Source organism: Seriola dumerili, unplaced genomic scaffold (genome assembly GCF_002260705.1).
Source record: "Seriola dumerili isolate Sdu_G_001 unplaced genomic scaffold, Sdu_1.0 BDQW01000331.1, whole genome shotgun sequence".
Lineage (NCBI taxonomy): Eukaryota > Metazoa > Chordata > Actinopteri > Carangiformes > Carangidae > Seriola > Seriola dumerili.
Window position 1 is genome coordinate 12,389,438 of NW_019174586.1, and position 20,875 is coordinate 12,410,312.

The following is a 20,875-nucleotide window of genomic DNA, read 5'->3' on the forward strand; positions in this document are numbered from 1 at the left end:
TTTTCCAAAAAAAAGCAACCCCCCCCCCCCCCCCCCAAAAAAAAGACCCTTTGTGCAGGTTTGACCCACTTCATGAAACGGATTAGAGGTTTTCAGTACAGTATGAGAAAGACAGGCATCAACGCTGCATACCAAACAGCCTGCTATGCATAGCACCGAGCTAATTAACTCCCAACCTTCCTCTCCTCTCCCTCTCAGCAAACTCCACCGCCTGCCTTGCAGCCAGATCCTGTTCTTTGAAAGCACAAGATGCAAAATGTGTGGAACCAGGAAAATGAAGGAAGACGAGGAGCGAAAGTAATGCAATTACTTGTGCATGAGCGATACTAACGGAGTTCCTCTGCTATAATCAAAGAACATATTTCTATAGATGACAGAGGGGCCACAAGCTGGTTCAGTTCACAACATGAAACCCTCTCACGGAATAAACCAAAGCAGTCAGGAAAAAGGAGGAAAAGCTCTGATAACTAACCACTCTTACCTCAGTGTGGAGCTCAACCTCAAGCTTCTTAATAGAAAGAGAAGAAAAGGTTGCCTTTGCAAAATGTCCACAAAATCCCAGAGCCAGACGCATCTTCACCTCCCAGACTGACAGTCTGCTTTTAATTTTTCAAAGCTCAGAGTCCCCGTACCCGGTCTCTCAACGAAACCCTATGTCATTTCTCCTCAAACGCCATGTGCAAAAGGCTCATTAATGATTCAGGCCAGTGTCTGAGTGGCCATTTGGGCATCACCGGCGGGTGGGGCCAGGCAGGGTCTGCAAGGATGATGTGGGTGTATGTGTGTGGCCTTTGGACTGTGGAAAGTCACAGATTCAGTGAGGAGCAGTAAACAATACAAGCAGTATTGTGCATTTGAAATTAAAACAAAGAGACAAGAATAAAGGAACTAAAAAGATATGTAGGATCAAAATGTCGTTCCAGGATTTCATGTACGAATCTGAAACACTCCCTGAGTTCTCTGTTTTCAAACCACAGAACGCTGCACATTCAGAGGACACACTAAACAGCTTCACCTTTTAACTGCAGACAAACATAAAGCAGCAGAAGAGAAGTGAGGATGCGTGTTCCTTTACAAATGCCAAAATTACTAAAAAAAAAAAAAGACGCCACGTGGACACAACTTGTTAGAAACCCTAGAATTGTTTGCCTTTGTATTCGTGCACGGGCTCGTTTTCGTGTCACGTATGCGTCAAAAATCCATAAATGTGCAGTAAGCATTAAGAGTCAGTGGGCAAGTCAGGTGCTGTTAATATTTCATCAGGGCTATTCTTGGATCAATGCTTTCAGAGTCCTTCTGAAGGACCAATTTCATGATTTATTCACACACAAAACAGTGCGCCATGTTGGCAGTGACGTGAAAATGATGCGGTGCTCTTCGTATGGTGCTTCAGTCGCGGAGACGTGGAGATCAGAGCTGCATTCAGAGCTTTCCGTCAACAACCTGCACCATTATCTCACTGCTAAATGTTGAAAAATGTAAAGCAGACTACGATTTAAATCTAATACCACCATGTTCCTTTGTAGCGTCAACTTCCTGTGGCCTCAGGTGTTGAGGACCAGGCCATGATGTGTTTATTTAGCCTCTGTTATTGATTCTGACACCTCCAGCTAATGATAGAAAACTTCTGCAACATAAAATATTCAAGCAGTGACATGAGGTCACAAGTAGACACTGTGTTTCAGCAGATACAAGCTGAAAGGTTTGGGAAACAACTGCTCTGATGGATCTTTCTCTCGACACTTTGACTGCGATTCTTGACTAATCAATTTAACTTCTTAATAAAAAGCCATAAAATACAATTTTTCCAGAGCTGAATGTGACATACTCAAATTTCTGTCCATAATAAAAGTCCAAACCACAAACATGTTCAGTTTATTCTCGTTAAAGACAAAGAAAAGCAGCAAATCCTCAAATTAAAAAAGGACCTCAAACCAGCAAATGTTTGGTATGTCTCATACCAAACGTATGTCTCATACCAAACATTTGCTCAAAGGACTCAAATGATTAACTTGATGAATGAAATAGCTGATTGATAAAGAGGTAGAGGGAGCACAAGCGCACACATTAAGTGACTCGCCACTGAGCTGAGCAGAGACGTTTGATCACCTGCGACAAGAGAGGAGGATTAAAACACTGAGACAGAACAAAGTTACAAATAGATCCGGTTAACAAGCGGAGAGCAGTTTTTTTTTTTTTTGTTGCTATAAGTGAAAAGCTGAACGTGTAAGGATCCAGAGAAGAAAGAAGGTGAAGAGAGAGAGAGAGAGAGAGAGAGAGAGATATCAGGAGACTGCCAGAAAGCTGCTAGCAGATGGCTCTAAGACCAGGATCACAGACTGGGGACAGTAGAGCCTGTTCAACCTGCCCCAGCCAGCGACAGCATGGCCAACACACACACACACACACACACACACACACACACACAACTCTACAGTAACACTCATTCACACCGACCTCACGCGCAATTATAAAGCTGTATTCAGACATTTTTAATGCCCCTGCGCACAACACGAACACGAGCCAGACAGAGGTCTGAACAAAACAAAGTGATTGTGACTGATGCCCCTGAGCACAGTCACAAGCACACTTACAAACAAACACACACACACACACACACACACACACACACAGAAATAGGCGCACAGCAGGTGACAGTAGTGGGAGCCAATGGGGTGAGTGCGCCGTGTTAAGAGGATTAGTTGCAGCGTTTGGGGCACGTCCATAGTCACGAGAATTTGTGTGTGTGTGTGTGTGTGTGTGTGTGTGTGTTTTCTGTTGAGCTGAATGATGTTATATTTACCACTGGGGGGAGGAAGGGGGGTACGGTTACTGGACTTCTTTCTGTCTTTTTCTTTTTCTTTTTTTTCTTCCTCTTCTCTTTTTCAAAAACCATGAAATTGCTTGTCAGGAAATTGCTCATAAAAGCTTCTTATCACACGATATTCGTACGTCACAGCTCCCTGCGAGTTCTGTACCTCTGCTTTGCGGTGAGGAGAGACACAGCTGGAGTCAGGATGTCGGCTGGACCACCTGCTCGCAGCCACCAGCCCGTCTGCTAATCATCCGCCGAGCGGTGACAGTGTCCTATTAGTGTTTTATAGTGTTTTATGGCCTATCTGGCTGCCAAGCGTTTACATTCTTTCCTGAAATGTGTTATCCTTCTTAATGAGAATAACTCGTGCTCCCAGAGGTTCGTTTGTCATTTCACCAAGGAGAGTTTTACCACGTAGGAATAACATGAGCTTTGGTTCAACCCTCTTACTTCATTTATCGGCACAGATCGGGTCAGAAACATCGGGTAACAGTTCCTTTTACACTATATACAGGTTATACACGTCATGCTAAATTCAATTAGCCAAAAGTTAAGTTTGTTTCTCTCACTATGTGTTCCCCATTTGGTTACAACCCTGTCCAGGATTAGTGTTGTACTGCAACAAGCCAAACATCAACTTAAACGTCTGTAGATTCTCTGTTTAGAGATTTACATTTAGAAGACTGATACCACTTCCAAGCCAGCTACAGCCAGCTAACTGGCTGTTAGCTTAGCTTAGCATGCAGACTGGAAACAAGGGGAAACAGCTAGCCTGACTCTGTCTGAAGGTAACAAAATGTGTTCTTATAAAGCTCTCTAATAAACATATTATATCTCATTTGTTTTATTTGTGTAAAAACAATGTGTTGTGGTTCCAGTCTTTCCGCTAAGCTAACTAGCTGCTAGTGCTAGCTTCATATTTGCCCTCCAGATGTTAGTGGTATGAATCCTCTCTTTTAACTTATAGCGAGAAAGTAAATAAGCCTATTTTTTATGTTTAAAGGTATAAATAGATAAAATTGGACACCTGGAGGTGTTTAATCTCACATGACTTCATCTACTGACTTCTGCACCTACTCAGCTATCCAGGGGAGTCCAGGCTGGGGATCCAGCACCAGGGTGGGGAGGCCTTACCTGGTAAATGTCTGACAGGCTGCTGCTTCCAGAGTCGCTGGTGATACTACATCCTGAGTGGCTGGAGGAGACGTGGGTCACCTGTGGGTGCAAGCCGTCGGCCAGGTGAAGTCTGCTGAAGTCTGCGGGGAGCTGCACATACACACACACACACACAACACACACAACACACACACACACACACACACAACATACACACTGATGGTCAGTATCAGCCAGCTCGGCAGCCACCACTGGTCACTCACACTAACACTCATGCTGACTGCCAGGCGTTTGGAAACACACTTAGAGACATCTCTGCTCGGATATTACTGCATTTCTTCCCTATGTTATATTTTAAAGTCGACACACAGCAATAGTGTCCTTTAATTAAGTAATTGAGCAGTCAGTCAACAGCTGTTTGGCACTTGATCTATACACCAACCATAAAAATATGGCTCCTCGAGTCTTAATTGGAAAGCAGCCTAAAAAGAATTAACTAAATGGTTGAACAAAAGGGATTTATCTTTGTCTTTATTCCAACTGGTGTGATTACCCAACGTTAACAGAATGAAAAAAAAAACCCTTAATTAGCCCCGCTGCACGAGCTCAACTTTACACCTAATTCAGTATCAAAGCAAAGGAAAAGGCAGAAAACAGAAGTCCTTAATTAAATCATCCGACTTTGTGGAATCTGTCAAAAACATTCATCAACAATATGGGACTGAAAAACAGTTAAAACCACATATCAGGGCATTATCTTGCAAGTGTCAAAACGGGAAGTTAAACGATCAAAAAATAAATTAAAAAGTAAAAATTTAATTGACAGAAACGCATGAACTTTAGCGACACATTTATTTTCTTTCTCTTACACACTAGTAGGTTTCTGCTCTCAGCCGTTAAACGCACTGGAGCTTTCATGAACCGAGCAAACAAACAAACGAGAGCTGCATACATCAAGGAAATACCCTCATTAAAGCGTGCAACTCGGATAATCTAAATGAACGCCAGGCGGTAATGGGGGAAACCCCTCTGAGTAACTCGCACTGTATAAAGTTTCACTGTAATTAGCCATATTTCAAATGAGCCAACCCACTTCTCTATGGAGATGACCCTGTAATGTAAAATACATCAGAAACGCCCTACTAAAGATTTTAGGAGGGAGCTGAATGAAACTATAACGTGTATGTAGTTTGTATTTCTGCACAGGTTTCTGAAGAACATGCTGTTCTTTATCTATTTATACACGATTAGTCAAACAACAGCAAAATAGTTGCCAACTAATTTCATAATCTATTAGTTTGAGTCACTTTTTAATGGAAAAATAATAAACATTTGTTGGGTCAAATGTTTTTCAATCTGCTAAAAATGTAAGTTTTTAAAAACCTTTTCTCTGTTGTGTATTATTATCAATTGATTATATATATTATGAATATTTTGAATACACAACTATCATTCAATTAATGATTTATTAATGATTGAAATAATCATTAAAATAACCAACATTTTGGTTTTAAACAAAGATATCTGTAGTTTAAAAACGTGATAGGATAAAGAATAATACCTATAATGACAGTAAATCTCACTCTTTCAAACTTCTTTACTTCACACATATTTACATTTGGATAATTTACCATCTGTAAATGTCAAGCAAATATCAAAGTCAATGTTTTTATTTCAAATGATAATTTATACATAATTCCAAATGTGTACAATATATAGTGTTTTCAAGCGAAATTCATCATATCTGACTAGAATGCCAGAGGGGTGAATTCTGAATTTAATCAAACTGCATGAACTGGTTCATGGGGTCTATAGATGTGAATATTTTATAGCTTAAATGTTTTATTTACTAATATATATTTGATCCTCAGCAGGGAGACCGCTCTGAACCACTTTCAGCTCCACTTCTGGCTGTGGCAGATCATCAATATTACATTTTTACACCTAAAAGTCAAATGTGGCTGATTTAACTAGGTTGTTTCATCCATCACACTGTTCATATCAGAGCCAAATCTAAACATCTTGAGAGGGAGTTTACAGTTTTTTTTTTGTTTTTTTTTTAACATGCTGTATAATTTCAGATGTAGATGATAAACAAGATTTGGAATTTAATTTATGTGCGGTGATTTAAATCTTCCTCCGGATGGTAAAAACTTTTGACTGAGCCTTTTCAGAGGAAGAAAAACTTTTCTCCAGTAAATCCTGGTGAGGCTGTGACAACGGGCAGATTGTTATAACAGTCACTGCTCGGGCTTTTAGCTCGTCTCATCTGCCCCGTAAACGTTAAAACGCTCTCTGAAGTGCAGCAGACTGGGTGTCTGTGTCGGGATGTAAAAAAAAAAAAACTGCACAGCCTCGGATAGTTTTGGAAATCGGTCTCAACAGCGGAGACGGTGCGGAGTCTAACTTGGACGACAAATGGAATAGATTGGATAGAAATACATCGTGGGAGGTTCACATTTGCAAGTAAATGGATTGGAGCCATCATCTGCTCTCCAACGTACTCTAGGAAAACGTCCATCGCCGCGGCCTCTGAGGAACTCCTCTGCATTATGGCTTAATTAAAGAGTTTTGGAGATGCGAGGGAACGTGTTTCGCTGCCAGAGTTGTGAATGTGGAAAACTGGAAAGTGGTTTAGACTGAAAGACTTCTCACTCATCACGATTCCACAGTAAAACTGAAGGCCTTGACGGAGCTGAGGCTGAATTGATTTAGCAGGTGTTGCAAGTTACTTGAAGACATTTCTGAGCTGATTGTGAGGAGGAAAAATTAGAGAACGAGATGCGTTTTTATTGTGCCGGCGACTAGAGACAGAGAGCCAGACAGTGCAGCTCCTGTGGCACTGAGGTGTGATGTGATTACACTGTGTCAAAGATTGCCATCACGTTTAATTATCTGGCTGGCTGCACTAACCAAAATGGTCGACCAGAGGGGCCAGCCAGTCACCACCACTCCCACCCCCCCACAGGCTACTTTTTTTTTTTCCCATCCCCTCGTCTGGTCGACTTCACTCTGACCGCCTCCAGCTGACTTCCATGTTATTATTACTGGCTGGACAATATTGTGTTAGTGTGATGAACGTCTTTGTTTGTAACGGCAGTGATAAAGCCTCATCACGTTTTCTTTTGATGCGACCGAAGCTGACGACGGTCCAGTGTGTAACGGCTTCATGTATGTTCAACTTCACTGTTACGCTGAAGGAAATTTGTTCTGCAATGACGGATCACACACACACAAAAGCACAGTTGGCAGCCAACAACAACGATAGAATCAAAATCATAATAAAATGAATAATTGTGGTGATAGTCTAGATTTTCTTTTGGTCGACAAATCTCACAAAAAAAGAAAAAGCAAAACCAACAATGATCTGACCTGATGAACCAGTATTGTAAATGTGTATTAAAAGTTATTTACTTTGAGTAACATTTGTTAACAAACCCCATCATTATGAGGAAGTGATTATAAGTATATATTCTCGACCCATTTTCAAAGATTTACACCTCGAGGTCGAGTGCCACAGAAACTAGGAAAGGAAGGAATAATAATAATAATAATAATAATGATAACAAAAATGTAGAATTTTACATCCTTCTCCTTTAAGAATATACATTTAAAGCCTCTGTTGTTAATTAGCATTACACTAGAAACACTAAATACAATGCATCTGGTTCTTGTGCATAATTATACGTTGCATTTACAAAAGCTATTGTCAGATAAAGTCAACTAAAAAAAAGAAATACTGTAGCTAAAAGCATCAACGCTACACAGGAATCAAACTAAACTTCAGCATCAAGTAAATCCTTAATTGTTTACATATTCTTAACGTTGTGGTTGCACACTGAATGAGTGGGGCTGCACCAGGGAGGAGGTGAATTGAATATTCTCATTATTGAGGGTACAGGACCAGTCATGTGGAGTTTATCGATACGGCCTTCCAGCCAGGCGCTGGAGTGGTCTACATGTCAATAATAATATCCCCACTGGTTTCCACAACCAGCCAGAAAAGGTCCCACCTCCTCCAAACAAAACCCCCCACATACAAGCCCCTCCCCCCGGAGAGAGGGAGAGATAAAGGGAGGGCAGGAACAAGGGATAAAGGGGAGAGGATAATAAACACTTAATCCTTTCTCTCCGCTCATTTAGGTCATCAGTCTGTTGGTCAATAAGCCAGGGTCCATTCAGTCCATAGGCATGCGCTCCATTGACCTCTTCGGCCCGATGGCATGCAAGATATTGGGCCAAGATGGATGCCGGCACAATGATAACGACACGCACTCATTAAGCTTTTCCAATCAGTGGCACGACGACGCGTAAAATACAGGCACTGTGCATTATTAACCCCAATCGATCTGCGTCTGAGTCTGAAATAACACGCTATTGTTTAAATCTGTCTCCAGTACGCTCGACATCGACCCGCAGCACCACATAACGATCATTCTCCTACCTGATACGGACCTCTCTGTGCTCCTGTGCTCCAAGTTCAGTGTTCTCTCGCAAACAAATGAAGCGAGCTCTGCGGAACCGCCAGCCGAAAATACGTACAATCAGCTGTCACAGGAGGATTAAGCATCGCTCTAATGCCTGAGCCACAACACTCAGTTCTGCCTACATGTGAGCAGATGTGGCGCTCCTTAAATTACACTGTAGACCTAATGACCTAGATTGCTGGGTGGAAGCCCTGGGTAGAAGCGCTGGCTGGCTCTCAATCTCTTTACTGCCTTTATATGCTGGGGGTGAATCTGTGCTACTGCACTCGATGTCCGATGCTGTGGGTGGCCAAGCTCAGAAATGCAAACCCTGCATGGTGTGCAAAGCAACGACTCCCACCTTATATGAAAACAGGCACATTTAAATTGCTAGTTTAATAGGTTTAAATCATTTAGTGAAACACAACAAAAGGTTTTCTTTTCCTCTCCGAATTCAAGCAGCTTTAAACTTCCTGCAGCTACACTTCTCCTTTAACCATCTCACATGAGGTTTTTAACTTTGTCTGCTTGTTGAGGAGACAACAGACACATCCCAGAGTTTCCCCTGACCACGGTGGCAGCTTCTCGCTTTCCTGAGCTTCACGGATCAAGAGATTAAAACCCTTTCAGCGGGGTGTCCGATTAAATGGGCCTGATATGCTCTCTGGGCTTTCCTCTCCCTGGTTACAGCTCCACCAGTCAGCACCACACAGGCCAGCAGTTATACAGAGGGACATGATTACCTATAATGAGGAACGCAGTCCACTGTACTGCTACTACCATCACAGTTGTTCCAGATGTTGGAAGTGCAACAAATCAATAAATCTTCTTCCTCTTCTTCAGATCATATGGGTGATTACATTTATATATTTTATTTACATATCAGGTAAAGAAAAATGCAGTTTACAAAAGCTGCACACAGGAGGCTCTGAGCGTCAAGTCGCTGACAGCAATCTCCATCTGATTTATTATCTAAACCCAGCAAGGCTGAAACATTCGGGCACAGGTCGTCCACATATAGACATCAATTCCATAAAATGTTCAAAGATAAGGTGACGGCATTCATGGCAGAGCTATCGCCAAGAGATGAAGCCATCAAGGTCCATAAACAGCTGATAAATCAACATGAGTTGCACTGTGACTGTGTAAGTCAACATGTGCCTTGTTGCAGTGAAGATAAAATGCAGCTGTATGAATGGAAATCGCAGATCTCCAGAGAAAAGAGCAGCAGTCTGGGCATTATACACATTGCAGCCAATGGTCATGAGCCTACTGTGGTGATGTCATTACTGTAATAGGATATGGTGGCTGTTATTGACGCTACCCATGGTGGGCTTCCTGCTGGGATAAATGAATATTTACACAAGCCTCAATTTAAATGCTAAAAACACAAGAAAAAAAAAAGAAAAAAGAAAAAAAAGAAATGAAGGGGACAGGAGAAAAAGATAGAGAGAATCTGAACATATATAATCTAAAGACTTTTACCAAGACTGGGACAAAAATGAAACTAAATCAAAAATAAATCTGCCAAAATAAAAAACAAAAAACCTCAAATACCATGTACAATGCTGACTAATGTGTTAACTTGCTGAGTTGTCTCAACTTGATGTGCATGTATGTTGGACTTTAATCACGTTTTCGCTGCAGAAACGACTCTACACTGCCAATAACGATCCTCGAGTTAGAACGATGTGCTACTTGCCTTTCCTTGTTAAAAGTAACTATAATAACCACACAATAAATGTTTTCAGGATATTTTAAGTGTGCGGAGTGGCTACCACCCACGTGGTTCTGTGCTTTTGAGAGATTCCTGGAAAACCAGCCAAATCAATGTTGAAAGATCTGTTTCCATAAGGGGATTACTCAAATGACACAGCACATCTTCGTGTCTATAGATTACAGAGGTCTAACCATAGCAGCCAAAGAGTGCTTTAAAATATTACACACTATAAAAAGCTACAGTCAGCATCAACATACAAATTAGTGGCACAGCACACTATGAATTCATGTTAAAGCCCTCGAGCCAATAAAAGATTTAGTTTAGGCAAGACAAGGCAAAGCATGTTTGTTTGTATAGCACTTTTCTAAAACAAGGCGACTACTTTACATAAGACGTAAACAGGCTGTAAGACATGTACAGCATTACTAGCTTCACTTATGGAGAGTTGCCTTCAGCTACATATGGCAGATAAACAAATAGCACTGCACTCCTAAGTATCCATTTTAGGAAAAAGGAAAACAAAAAAATGTTGATAAAAGATGTTTAAATATGTAGATTAAGAGGTTGTAGAAATGGAGGGTGCTCACATCTGCAGTATGATTAGTATCCTGTAAGGCCTCAATGAGGGAAGCTGCACAAACTGTGTGTAAAGTGGATGAAATATGTCATCAACAATGACACATCTGTGACTATTACAGGAATATTAAGGTGATTTTTCGTTCGGCATCTGTGCTCTGTGATCCAAGAACCGTCCATCAGTGTGATTTACAACCCTGCCTGCTGTGTGTGTGTGTGTGTGTGTGTGTGGTGTGGTCCCGGTGTGTGAGTGATGCCAGCGGCGCTGACAGCCGATCAATCCGTTTACCGTTCAAGTGCAGATCAGCTCGGGCCTCCGAGTGTCTGCTGGAGACGCCGGCTGCTTCTAGCACCACGGACAGCGCCACCAGCGCGCGGCGGTAAATAAACCGGTGGGTCAAACTCGTGCTTATCGTCATGAAACAAACAAACAAACAAACAAAAAAAGGACTAGATACTAAAAAATATCAACATTAATCTTATAAAGACTCGATTTCATATAGAATCACTCACCCTGCATAATTTACTGCGAGGCTGTAACAGCTCATGGAGGCTAAAGGTGGGATAACTGAATTTAGGGCAGCTTCATCTCTGCACACATGACATCACCTCCCATCAAACCACCCTGATCTATTGCTTTCAGCCTGCTGTGTGTTTTTTTCTCTCTCCAGTGCAAATGGCACCTGGTTCATTTCCCGGGCACGTCTTATGGACCTATAATCAAATATTGTCACCTCGCTGCGCTGTAAAACATTATGTGGGCAGAGACGTCGGTCATTAAACACACACACACACACATCTGCACCATACATGTGTGTGTCTTTAACCTAAAGGAAAAATAATCACTATTACAGCCTATCTATACAAGATCGATAGTGTGTCTTGTTGACCTGGCGCTGCATGTTATATTTTAATTACCTACCGACGTATGTTATTAAAAGGTAGCCTGCTGGGCCTGATGTGTGCGTGTGTCTGCGCGCGTGAGTGACAGCAAGCACATGGCGGCCGTTTCTAGTACAACACACTGACACACATCGGAGGCTCGACAGGGCAATAATCAGCCTCTGATCAACATGTTCGGGTTTCTGTCTCGTCCTTGCTCTGCCCCGCGTTCATTCATCCTGCACAGGCTCGATAGAAATCCGATGCACATCCATTACATACGACCGGTAATCATATCTAGTGGGTCATAAATGAGGGAGGGGGAGAAAAAAAAAAAACTGAACGATGGGGAGAAAACACTGCACGTCGATAGGATACTTACCGGGGTTTTATCTTGCTGGCTCGGGACTCCATTGCTGTCTGATGCTGCTAATGGTTTCATAATGAAGAAATGTTCGCCGGGCTAAAATCTAACATCCCGGAGCTGCTCTATGCCACAGCATAGACCCCCATCTTCATCCAAGCCACCTGCCCTCTCCTCTGCCCTCCCTTCCCTTCCCTCGGCTGCACCGTGTCTCTGGCAGGAGGCGGCGGCTTGTCAGTTTTGGGAGTATCCGCTGCTCCTTGGCCTGATTAGACTCTCCAAACCAACACCAGCCTCCCCGCTGCTTCCCACTGAAATATCTCAAAACCACGGCGAGGGAGGAAGGAGGAAGGAGGAGGAGGAGGAAGGAGGAGGAAGAGAGAGAGAGAGATTTAAAAGGAAAAAAAAATCTTTTTATCCAAGCAAAGAAAAAAGCAGCGTCTTCTCTCCGCGCACTTGACAATCACATCTCCAGCCGGAGGAGCCGCGGCGCGTCGATAATAAAGCAGAAAACAGGGGGGGAAAAAAAAAGATGATGAGAAAAATGGCTGACAACACTTTCACTCACGTTTGCTCCCTCCGCCTTCCCTCTCTATCTATCTCTCCCCTCCCTCTCCCGAAAGTAAAGCCACACACACGAAAACACGCGCGCACACAAACGCCTTTATGCACCATTAGATTATTTGAAGACCGAGACGCCCGCAGCCTCCACCGAGCTACTGTACGTTAAAGCCAGCGGTTTGTTTGTAACGGGAGCAGGGGGATGTGTGTATGTGTGTCAGGGGTGGAGGAGGGGAGGAGGGGGTGGTGGTGGTGGTGGAGGGGGAGATGGAGGAGGGTGAGAGGGGGGTGGTGGTGGTGGTGGTAAGGACCTCCTCCCTGCCTGACAGTGATGCTGTAAGAGCGGCCACGATGGCTGTGGCTCCTCTGGAGGGCTTACAACGCCCCCAGCGCGGGATGGAGAGGTGGAAAGAGGAGAAGGGCGGTTTGAGAAACTGAAAGTGAGGAAGGGAGATGGAGAGATGAAATGAGACGACACGCAGAGAGGGGGCTGCAGACGAGCGGGTGGGAGGATAAAAAAAAAGAGAAAGAATTACAGGGTAGAGAGATGGATAGATGGATGGATGGAGAGATGGAGGGAGGAGAGGAGCACAGTGCGAGTAATGCCATTATCACGCTCACTTCGGCACAAGACAGCGGCTGGAGCCGGTTGGCATGGTAACCGCATGAAGGAAAGCCATTTCCTGGGCGGGGAGACAAGAGACGGAGACAGAGGCACTTCCTCTTGAGAGGGCGAGTAAAAGAGGAAGAGAGGAGGAGAGAAGGAGAGGAGGAGTAGCATCACTTCTTGAGTAGAGGAGTAAAAAGATGGAGAAGGAGGCAGAGGAGGGAGAGAGTGTTCAGAACGGGCCAACAGCGGCGAAACACGGGAGACTGGCAGCGGATGATGTCACTCCGTCGCCGTCACTCAGCTGGAATAGCCATGGCAACTGGGTGAGCACGAGCTACCCCGCACCCAACTCGATCCACACACCCCCCCCCCCCCCCCCCCCCCTTCCCCCCCCCCCCCCCCCCCCCCCCTCTTTTAACACACCCTCCGGGGCCCTCAGTTGCTGTGGCGACGGAAGCAGCGAGACATGGCGAAATGGAGGAGGAGGCGAGTGTGTTTGTAAAAAGAGACAGAGACTCTCCCACTTCACCTTCACTCAGCTCCACTACAATGTGCAGCAGCAGCGTCACTCACACGGCCTCACGTGACACATAAACAACAGCACCACACGTCTCTTGCTTTGTGAGAGCAGGAGGGAAAATGTGTGTGTGATATGTGTGTGTGTGTGTGTGTGTGTGTGTGTGTAATCAGGGACTCTGGATGCTGGATGTTAAAGGTCCCACATATGAAGGTCTCCTGACAGACAGAGACACGGGGAGGGTGACAATCAAGACTTAATGCAGTTTCACATCTACATCACAGAACAACCAGCAGCTCAGCTCGCAACCAAAACACAAACATAAGGACTTAATATTTCCAACTGCAGCTGTCAGAGACAAAGCAGCACATCAAACAGAAGTGTCTCGCCTTCAAAAAGTAGACACGACATTTATTTTTTATTTCTCTTATATGTCATTTCACTGTCAAACCACTGTCCTCCATCTTTGACAGTGTCAGTCATTTTCTGTATTACAGTTATTTTCCTTGTCATTTTGATGTTAGTGCAATATAACTGTGTAAAGCTCAACACAAAAATATGAACATAAAACATAATTTTAGCATCGAAAGCTACCGGACAGTTTATCTATGTGAGTATTGGCAGAAAATGTATATTATTTTGACGAGTGATTAACAGTTTAATTGGTCTATTGAGCAAAAATGTCAATCAGTGGTTTATTTTTTTGTGTATTAGCATTTCTTTGAATATCTTATTCAATATTTAAAATATTTGACGCATTAATAAGTAATAATCATAACCCTTGGTTGCAGTTGGACATTATTTGCATTTATGAACAAGGATCATGACGATTTCTGAGCGTCACACTTGATGATCAGATTGAAATTGTGCAGAAATTGTTCACACACTGACAGACACAGAGTCTCGAATACAAAAGTAGTTTCCGACCACGATTAATGCACATCTGAAAACAGCAGCAGCTAATCCAATAAAACCAATAAAACATCCGACACATTAATTTTCTGTGTGTGCAGACAGCTGAGGCCGGAGCTTTTTGTTATGGTGCATAAAGAGCCTGACTGCTCCGGCTCAGACAATGCCTAGAAAGCAGCGTACTACTAGCTGGTTTTGGAGCTGCTCCAGTCAAAGCAATGGGGAGGTGAGTGGGAGGCGGCGGTGGGGGAGGGAAGCTGGAGACCCAGTATGACATCACCTCTCCTGCCCCGAGTCATGATGTAATGTATCAAAACAACAAAAAAGCTCAGGTGCTTTGCTGTGCAGCTCGGTCATTAACGTCTCCAACAATCGCCGGGGGGGGGGGGGGCAGGGTGATGTGGCGGAGTGGGCCGGGGCATCATTACATCACCCAGGCAACGGGGTCGCGTCTGGGGAATATCAGATCTTCCTCCTGCCCAACCCCCCTCGTTTAAAGCTTTCGAGGAACAAACAAGCCATTTTTTTTTTTTACTGACTAATCACAAGCTGAATGTAAAGGGAAAGAGGCAGGGGGGGCATCGATCTTAGACGACTGCGACAGTGATGTGAGAAACGCCACTTGAGAATAACATTAATGCACTCATGCTCAATTGCAGTGTGTGCTAAATGCATGAGGTGGAAGGGGTGGGGGCGGGGTCTCATCTGGCCATTTGTAAACAGTCTGTGAACCTGGCATGCCTGCAATTTACAGGCTGGGTCATGTGATGTTTTTTTGCTTGTTGATGCGCAGCATTAGAGCCATAAAAACATCATTACACACACACACAAACACACACTCATACAGACACACATACGCACACACACAGGCAAGTGTTTCAAGAGTGATAACAGACAAAGTGATCATTACATGGCAACATCTTTAAATCATCCACCTTCTTCAACGCATTAATTCAACCCAACCCAACCAGCAGAAGACACTCGCATTTCAAACCTTTCAACAGAGACACGAGTCAGTGTGTCTTACAGAGCGACATGAGATGAGCATTTGTTTCTGCATTACAATCATAACACAGCTGCAATAAACAAAAGTCTTTCAGCATCGTAAAGCATTCACTTAATTCATCAGATGCTCAGATATCAAGTAGAAGCATGAACCAATCAATCTGAGACTCGGTGTTTCAGTTGGGACTTTAATGACCCTCGTATTCGCACTAGCCTGACAGGAAGAGAGCACACGTGGAGAGAAATACAGCTCTCCAACTAAAACGTTACTTTTTCCCCCGAGCAGAGTTTTGTGTGACTGAGTCGTGTAAGTGATTTGAAAATGACAGGTCCTGACAGGAGAGGTTTTCTGTATAGTATAAGGCTGGTTTTACTCTAATTTTTATTTCTTTTTTTACTGTCAACAAATCAGTCTGAATACCTTCAGATGTGTTTTCTCTGCTTGTGGCACTTCAGCTCCTGAAGATTCAAGTCTTTAAAAACTTTTAAAACATTTTTAAGAAAACGTTACTCAAACAGGAGTAAATTATTCATTTGTTAAGGACTATTTTCAGCTGTGGATTAAGACTCTTTTGCTACTGGTGAGTATTTATATCAGTATGACGGTGTGTGGGAAACAAACTACAGAGTCCATGTTTATTACAACGAAGGAACGTGTCACCCAGTGCAACACCGAGGCTCATGTATGTGTTTTTGCCCAGGGTTTGGACCACAGCAGACGTCTACGCCACACAGGACAAACCTCATTAGTAGCATCAAGTCATTTTTCTATTTCGGTCTTTTATTGGATTTATGGACAATAATAAAGAAAATACAGAGCATTGCCTTCTCCTTTAAATCAACACTGACAAGTCTGTGGTGCGTAGAGGAGGATTTTCTAACCCAGATGACGAGGATGTGAAGAGGAGACAGAATATCCAGCAGCACATACACAATCAACCAGCCTTCAACATCTTCAACATAAAACTACATCTTGCATCACTGAACACCGAGACTTCAGCTCCCAATCTTTTCTGATTTGCAGTGAGTGAGCAGGTTGTTTTGTTTTGGGGTTGTTTTTTTTTCCAGCATCTTGCTCAAGAAAACTTCAACAAGACACATGAACACTCAGAAACACACACACGCATACACACACACAAACACACACACACACACAACATACTCTCATTTATTGATCTGTGTCTGACATCCTTCACTGGATTTGTATGTAAGCCAACAGGAAGCCACATGTAGAGGAAGCGCAGCGCTGCCGACTGCCAGCTCGGTGCATTAATCCTTGATGTCGGTCCCATTACAACACCTCTAAATAGCATTGTTAGAACGAGAAAGATGATCTAATAAAGAGACTACATTTTCATAGCTGCTGCGGCCCCAGGGATTATTTCATTTATCAAGCTGTTACCTGCACGCCGCTCTGAAAATAATTTGGCAGAAACACACGCAGCCGGGCGCGTTTAAAAGATTATGGTTGTAGGTGCACGGGGGCAAAACATCTGTCATACCCTGTGCACCTGCTCCAGGGTGCATAAATCAAAATGTGGAATGAAGGGAGATGCTTTTAGAAAAAATAAAGGGTGAGTGAAAAGTCGATGATTAATTAGAGGTTTCCGGGTCAGGTTATAGACTAACTGTGGAGGTTTACGAACTGGAAGCCTTTAACTGTACGGTGAAGGTCTCAGTGAGTCAGTCGGCCACAGGAAGTGTCACCTTTCTGTTTCTTGCCCAGTGTTCCCGTTTCTCTCCGTTACATACAAGAAAGAAATGAGGAAAGAGGCGAAGGCAATCATTGCATGAGATAAGCTAAAGGAATTGATGGAAACTGTCAATTCAACTCCTCGTCAGGAAAATCCTAAATTAAAACACAGGTTATGAAGTCATGGAGGTCATGTGGGCTGTATCTATAGATATAAACAGACCAACACCGCCATGCGTTTAGTCATGTAGCTAGCATGTCTCAAACAGCTCTGGCTATACCTTCTAAAAGGCACTACTGTTGTGTAACTTTATGTCTGAATATCTTACTTCAAGCTAGTCGGATTCTCCATTTTTACTCAGATATGCTAATGGTCAATACATCAGTAAACTAAACCACACCAAACCACCAAACTGTGATCACAATCTTTTATCATGTTCTCATCGTTATCTTCCTCAGCATTAACATGCATACAGAGACTGTGCACCCAACATGAAGCAACAACTGCACACATGTTATTTTACACTCATGGAAAAGCTCGTTTTAACCCTTATTTACCCAGACAAGCCGATGAGGCGTTATCTCAATATCTCGTGTGTTTCCTGCAGCAGTTGGCGTCGTCTAACAGCAGCTCAACACTGAGCAGATCAAACAGCTGTGCTACCAATTGTTTAGAGAGATTTTGATCCAATTTAAGCGACACAAACAACAAAAAAACGAGTTACTTTTGTAACGCTCGCCACGCCGGCTCATTACCATCTAAATAAATGTCATCCGTCAACCCTTTTGAAAATACTCCTGCTTTTCAAAAAAGGTCTTTGAATGTCAGAACTGACATGAAAAGCACATCAAATGTCAGTGAAGTGTGTCCTATAACACCGGCTGAGGAATGAACCACAGCTGGTTGTAAATGAGTAGCTGAGCTTCCTCACTGGCACAAGGCGCAGCTTCAGCTGTGTTATCCAGTATGAACTCTGCCCAAAAATATCTGTTCTATTTCCATCAAAGCTTAATGTTTGATATGTTGCCATAAATAACTAGGAATAACTAGAAACGCAGATTCTGCTTTTGCTGCCTGCGCTGAAAGGGAGACGCTTGAGAGCTCAATTCAACCAAACAAAGGAAGAGCGACTTTTAACTGCAACTCAAAATGCACATTTACTGTATTAGATACTATAGAAAATAAATGAACTGTGTCGTCTTTCATCAATCACCATGACCGTGTTTGACAATCAAGTCAGTTTCACTATCTTTGCTAATTTAAAAATAATGTAAAAGCTCCAGAGCTGAAACAATTAGTTGATTAACTGGTCAACATAATTAAAGATTGATTAACCATTTATGTGACGTTTCAAGCATAAATAAATCCAGTTAATCCACGCTTCTTGAATCAGAGTATTTCCTGGTTTTCTTACAGTAAATTCAATATGTTTGTCCGTGAGACGAGGAAAAGCAGGGGGAAAAGAAAACGATAAAAAAAAAGAGAAAAAAGAAAAAGTGTATGATGAACTGTTTCTGCTTTCACCGCTGCAGTTCCTACACAATGTCTATTCAAAACGGAGGCTTTTGTATCTCTGCACAGCTGAAGCAGAGCAGCCTGTCACAAAGGACAGCTCTAAAAATAGGAGCTCGGCTTTTCCTCGGCCGAGAGTGGCAGGTTTGTTCTCTGTGCTCTCGCATTTCTCAGCAGGTCTGACTGCTCAACACCTTGAGCTCTGATCTTTTCAACCTCTTACTCGCTATCCATTTCTGCCCGGACACTGCAGGGCCCTCGTGATGAAACGCTGCGATATGACATACCGGATCCAGACCTCGCGGGTGGGGAATGGTGATACTGTGTTTAAATGCTTTATAACTGAAGTCCACGCAGCGGGGATGTTAGATATGCTACGATGAGTGCCTTTTAAAGCCATCATAATTAAACACTTGGCACATTAACATCACCATCAGCAGATCATCGCAACAAAGAGGCAGGAGCCACTAGAATCAGGGCCCACACAGCAGGGATAATAATAATCCAAAGAGCCTAAAGACAGTCAATACCATTATCAAACACATCAGCCGTGTTTCAGATTCTACACACCTCCATCAGGTAAATTGCCGCCATTATCTGAGTGTACAGGCCATAAGCTGTACCAGGAGTGATGTTTATCATTTCTCCATCATCACTTGGCGACATGATGAGGTCCATTCTCAACCAAGCATGCTTATTTTCAGATCTAAAACAAGGTAATGTGTGTAATATGTTTTGTTTTTTGTAATCATCAGGGATGTTTTAGAGGAATTCAATCCATGTTGTTATAGAGGTGATAGAAGTGGAGTGTGGTGCAGAGTCCCCTCTTCACTTTTATCAGACCAGCAAATGGAAGGTATTTATTAAGGAAGTCTACCAGTAGCTACAGATACGACAAATGGGGAACAGACGCAGATAAAAACCACTAACAGAAGCACAAACACAGACAGCTAGGAAACGCAGAAAACACACACACACACACACACACACACATATAGTAAGCACAACAAACAATTGTTAATAGATACGGTACCTGAGGTTTATTGCATTCCTGGGAGCCATGTTAAGGAGAGAGCCATGAAAAGAAGAGAAGGAGATGAAAGTTATCAAACATGCCGTTTGCCAGTCGAGGATGTGAGATATTGAGGGTGAAAGCTTCACTGACTTGTTACAACGTTCTGCACCGACTTAAACACAGACTGAATGTAGCTGCATGTGACTGCATCCCAAAATATTTCTCACAGTCAGACAAAAGCAAAAAAAAAAGCTTGAAGACAAGTAAGTTCCAACGTTCAGGTAGTTGATTCTCTTCAGTGTTAAACAAAACGCTGAAAACAAATATTATATCAACCTGCCGGCAAAAAAATCTTTCTCATTGTTCTGGGTCTCAGCAGATTAATGAATATTCAAGGTGAAAATTCAACTTTCTCACTGCTCTTAGCCAAGGACAGGTAGAGAACACACACACACACACACACACACACACACACGCATTATTATTCTACCTTGCACACACACACACACACATCCTTCCCATTGCAGCATGCCTGCAGATTACTGAGCAGATGACTTTAACTTCTCAACCTCCTCATTACCACTGCAGGACATTTTCCACCTCGAGCCAGACAATAATACTCCAATTAAAAAGGTTTTAGTTTTAGTGGTTTTTAAAAACTTTGGTTTAATTTCATCAAATCTTAGAGACTCAATCTCAAAGCTGTTCTCAAATTTAAGATCACACTTCATACAAACTCCGTTGATTTCTGTTGTTCGTCCTCCGTCTTTGAATTGGACAAATTATTTAATTAAAAAATATTGTATTCTAGTATTGACGCTGCCTTTCTTTTGTTGCCCAGGTCTCTCTTTTTTAAATCCAGTCGACCAGAGAGAAAAGTCTATTTGCCAGTGAACTTATTTATCTAAAGAAAAAAGAACAAAACATGAATTTAGCATCAGTGGCTTACAGCTCTGCACTTTAGCTGCTTATGCTAACGCTAGCTTCAAAGGCAGGATGAAACACCTCAATGAAAACTGGTGTTGTTGAAAGAATAGTCCTACTACATCTTGGGAAATACATTTATTTGATGAGAAACTGATGCCCCTTTCATGTCCATATGCTAAATAT

At 42.8% G+C, this 20,875-nt stretch overlaps 1 protein-coding gene across 5 annotated transcripts in view; it reads right to left on the reverse strand.

Annotated features, from left to right (window-relative positions):
* Positions 1-20,875, reverse strand: part of rapgef2 (Rap guanine nucleotide exchange factor 2) — a 64,095-nt gene that overhangs the window by 21,638 nt on the left and 21,582 nt on the right. For 4 of the 5 annotated variants that reach the window (XM_022759942.1, XM_022759943.1, XM_022759941.1 and 1 more), the window contains exon 4: positions 3,950-4,081. The exons of the other annotated variant lie outside the window; for it this stretch is intronic. In XM_022759942.1, the coding sequence (XP_022615663.1) occupies positions 3,950-4,081 (132 nt within the window). The remainder of the gene's footprint in view (positions 1-3,949; positions 4,082-20,875) is intronic. 5 annotated transcript variants of the gene reach the window in all.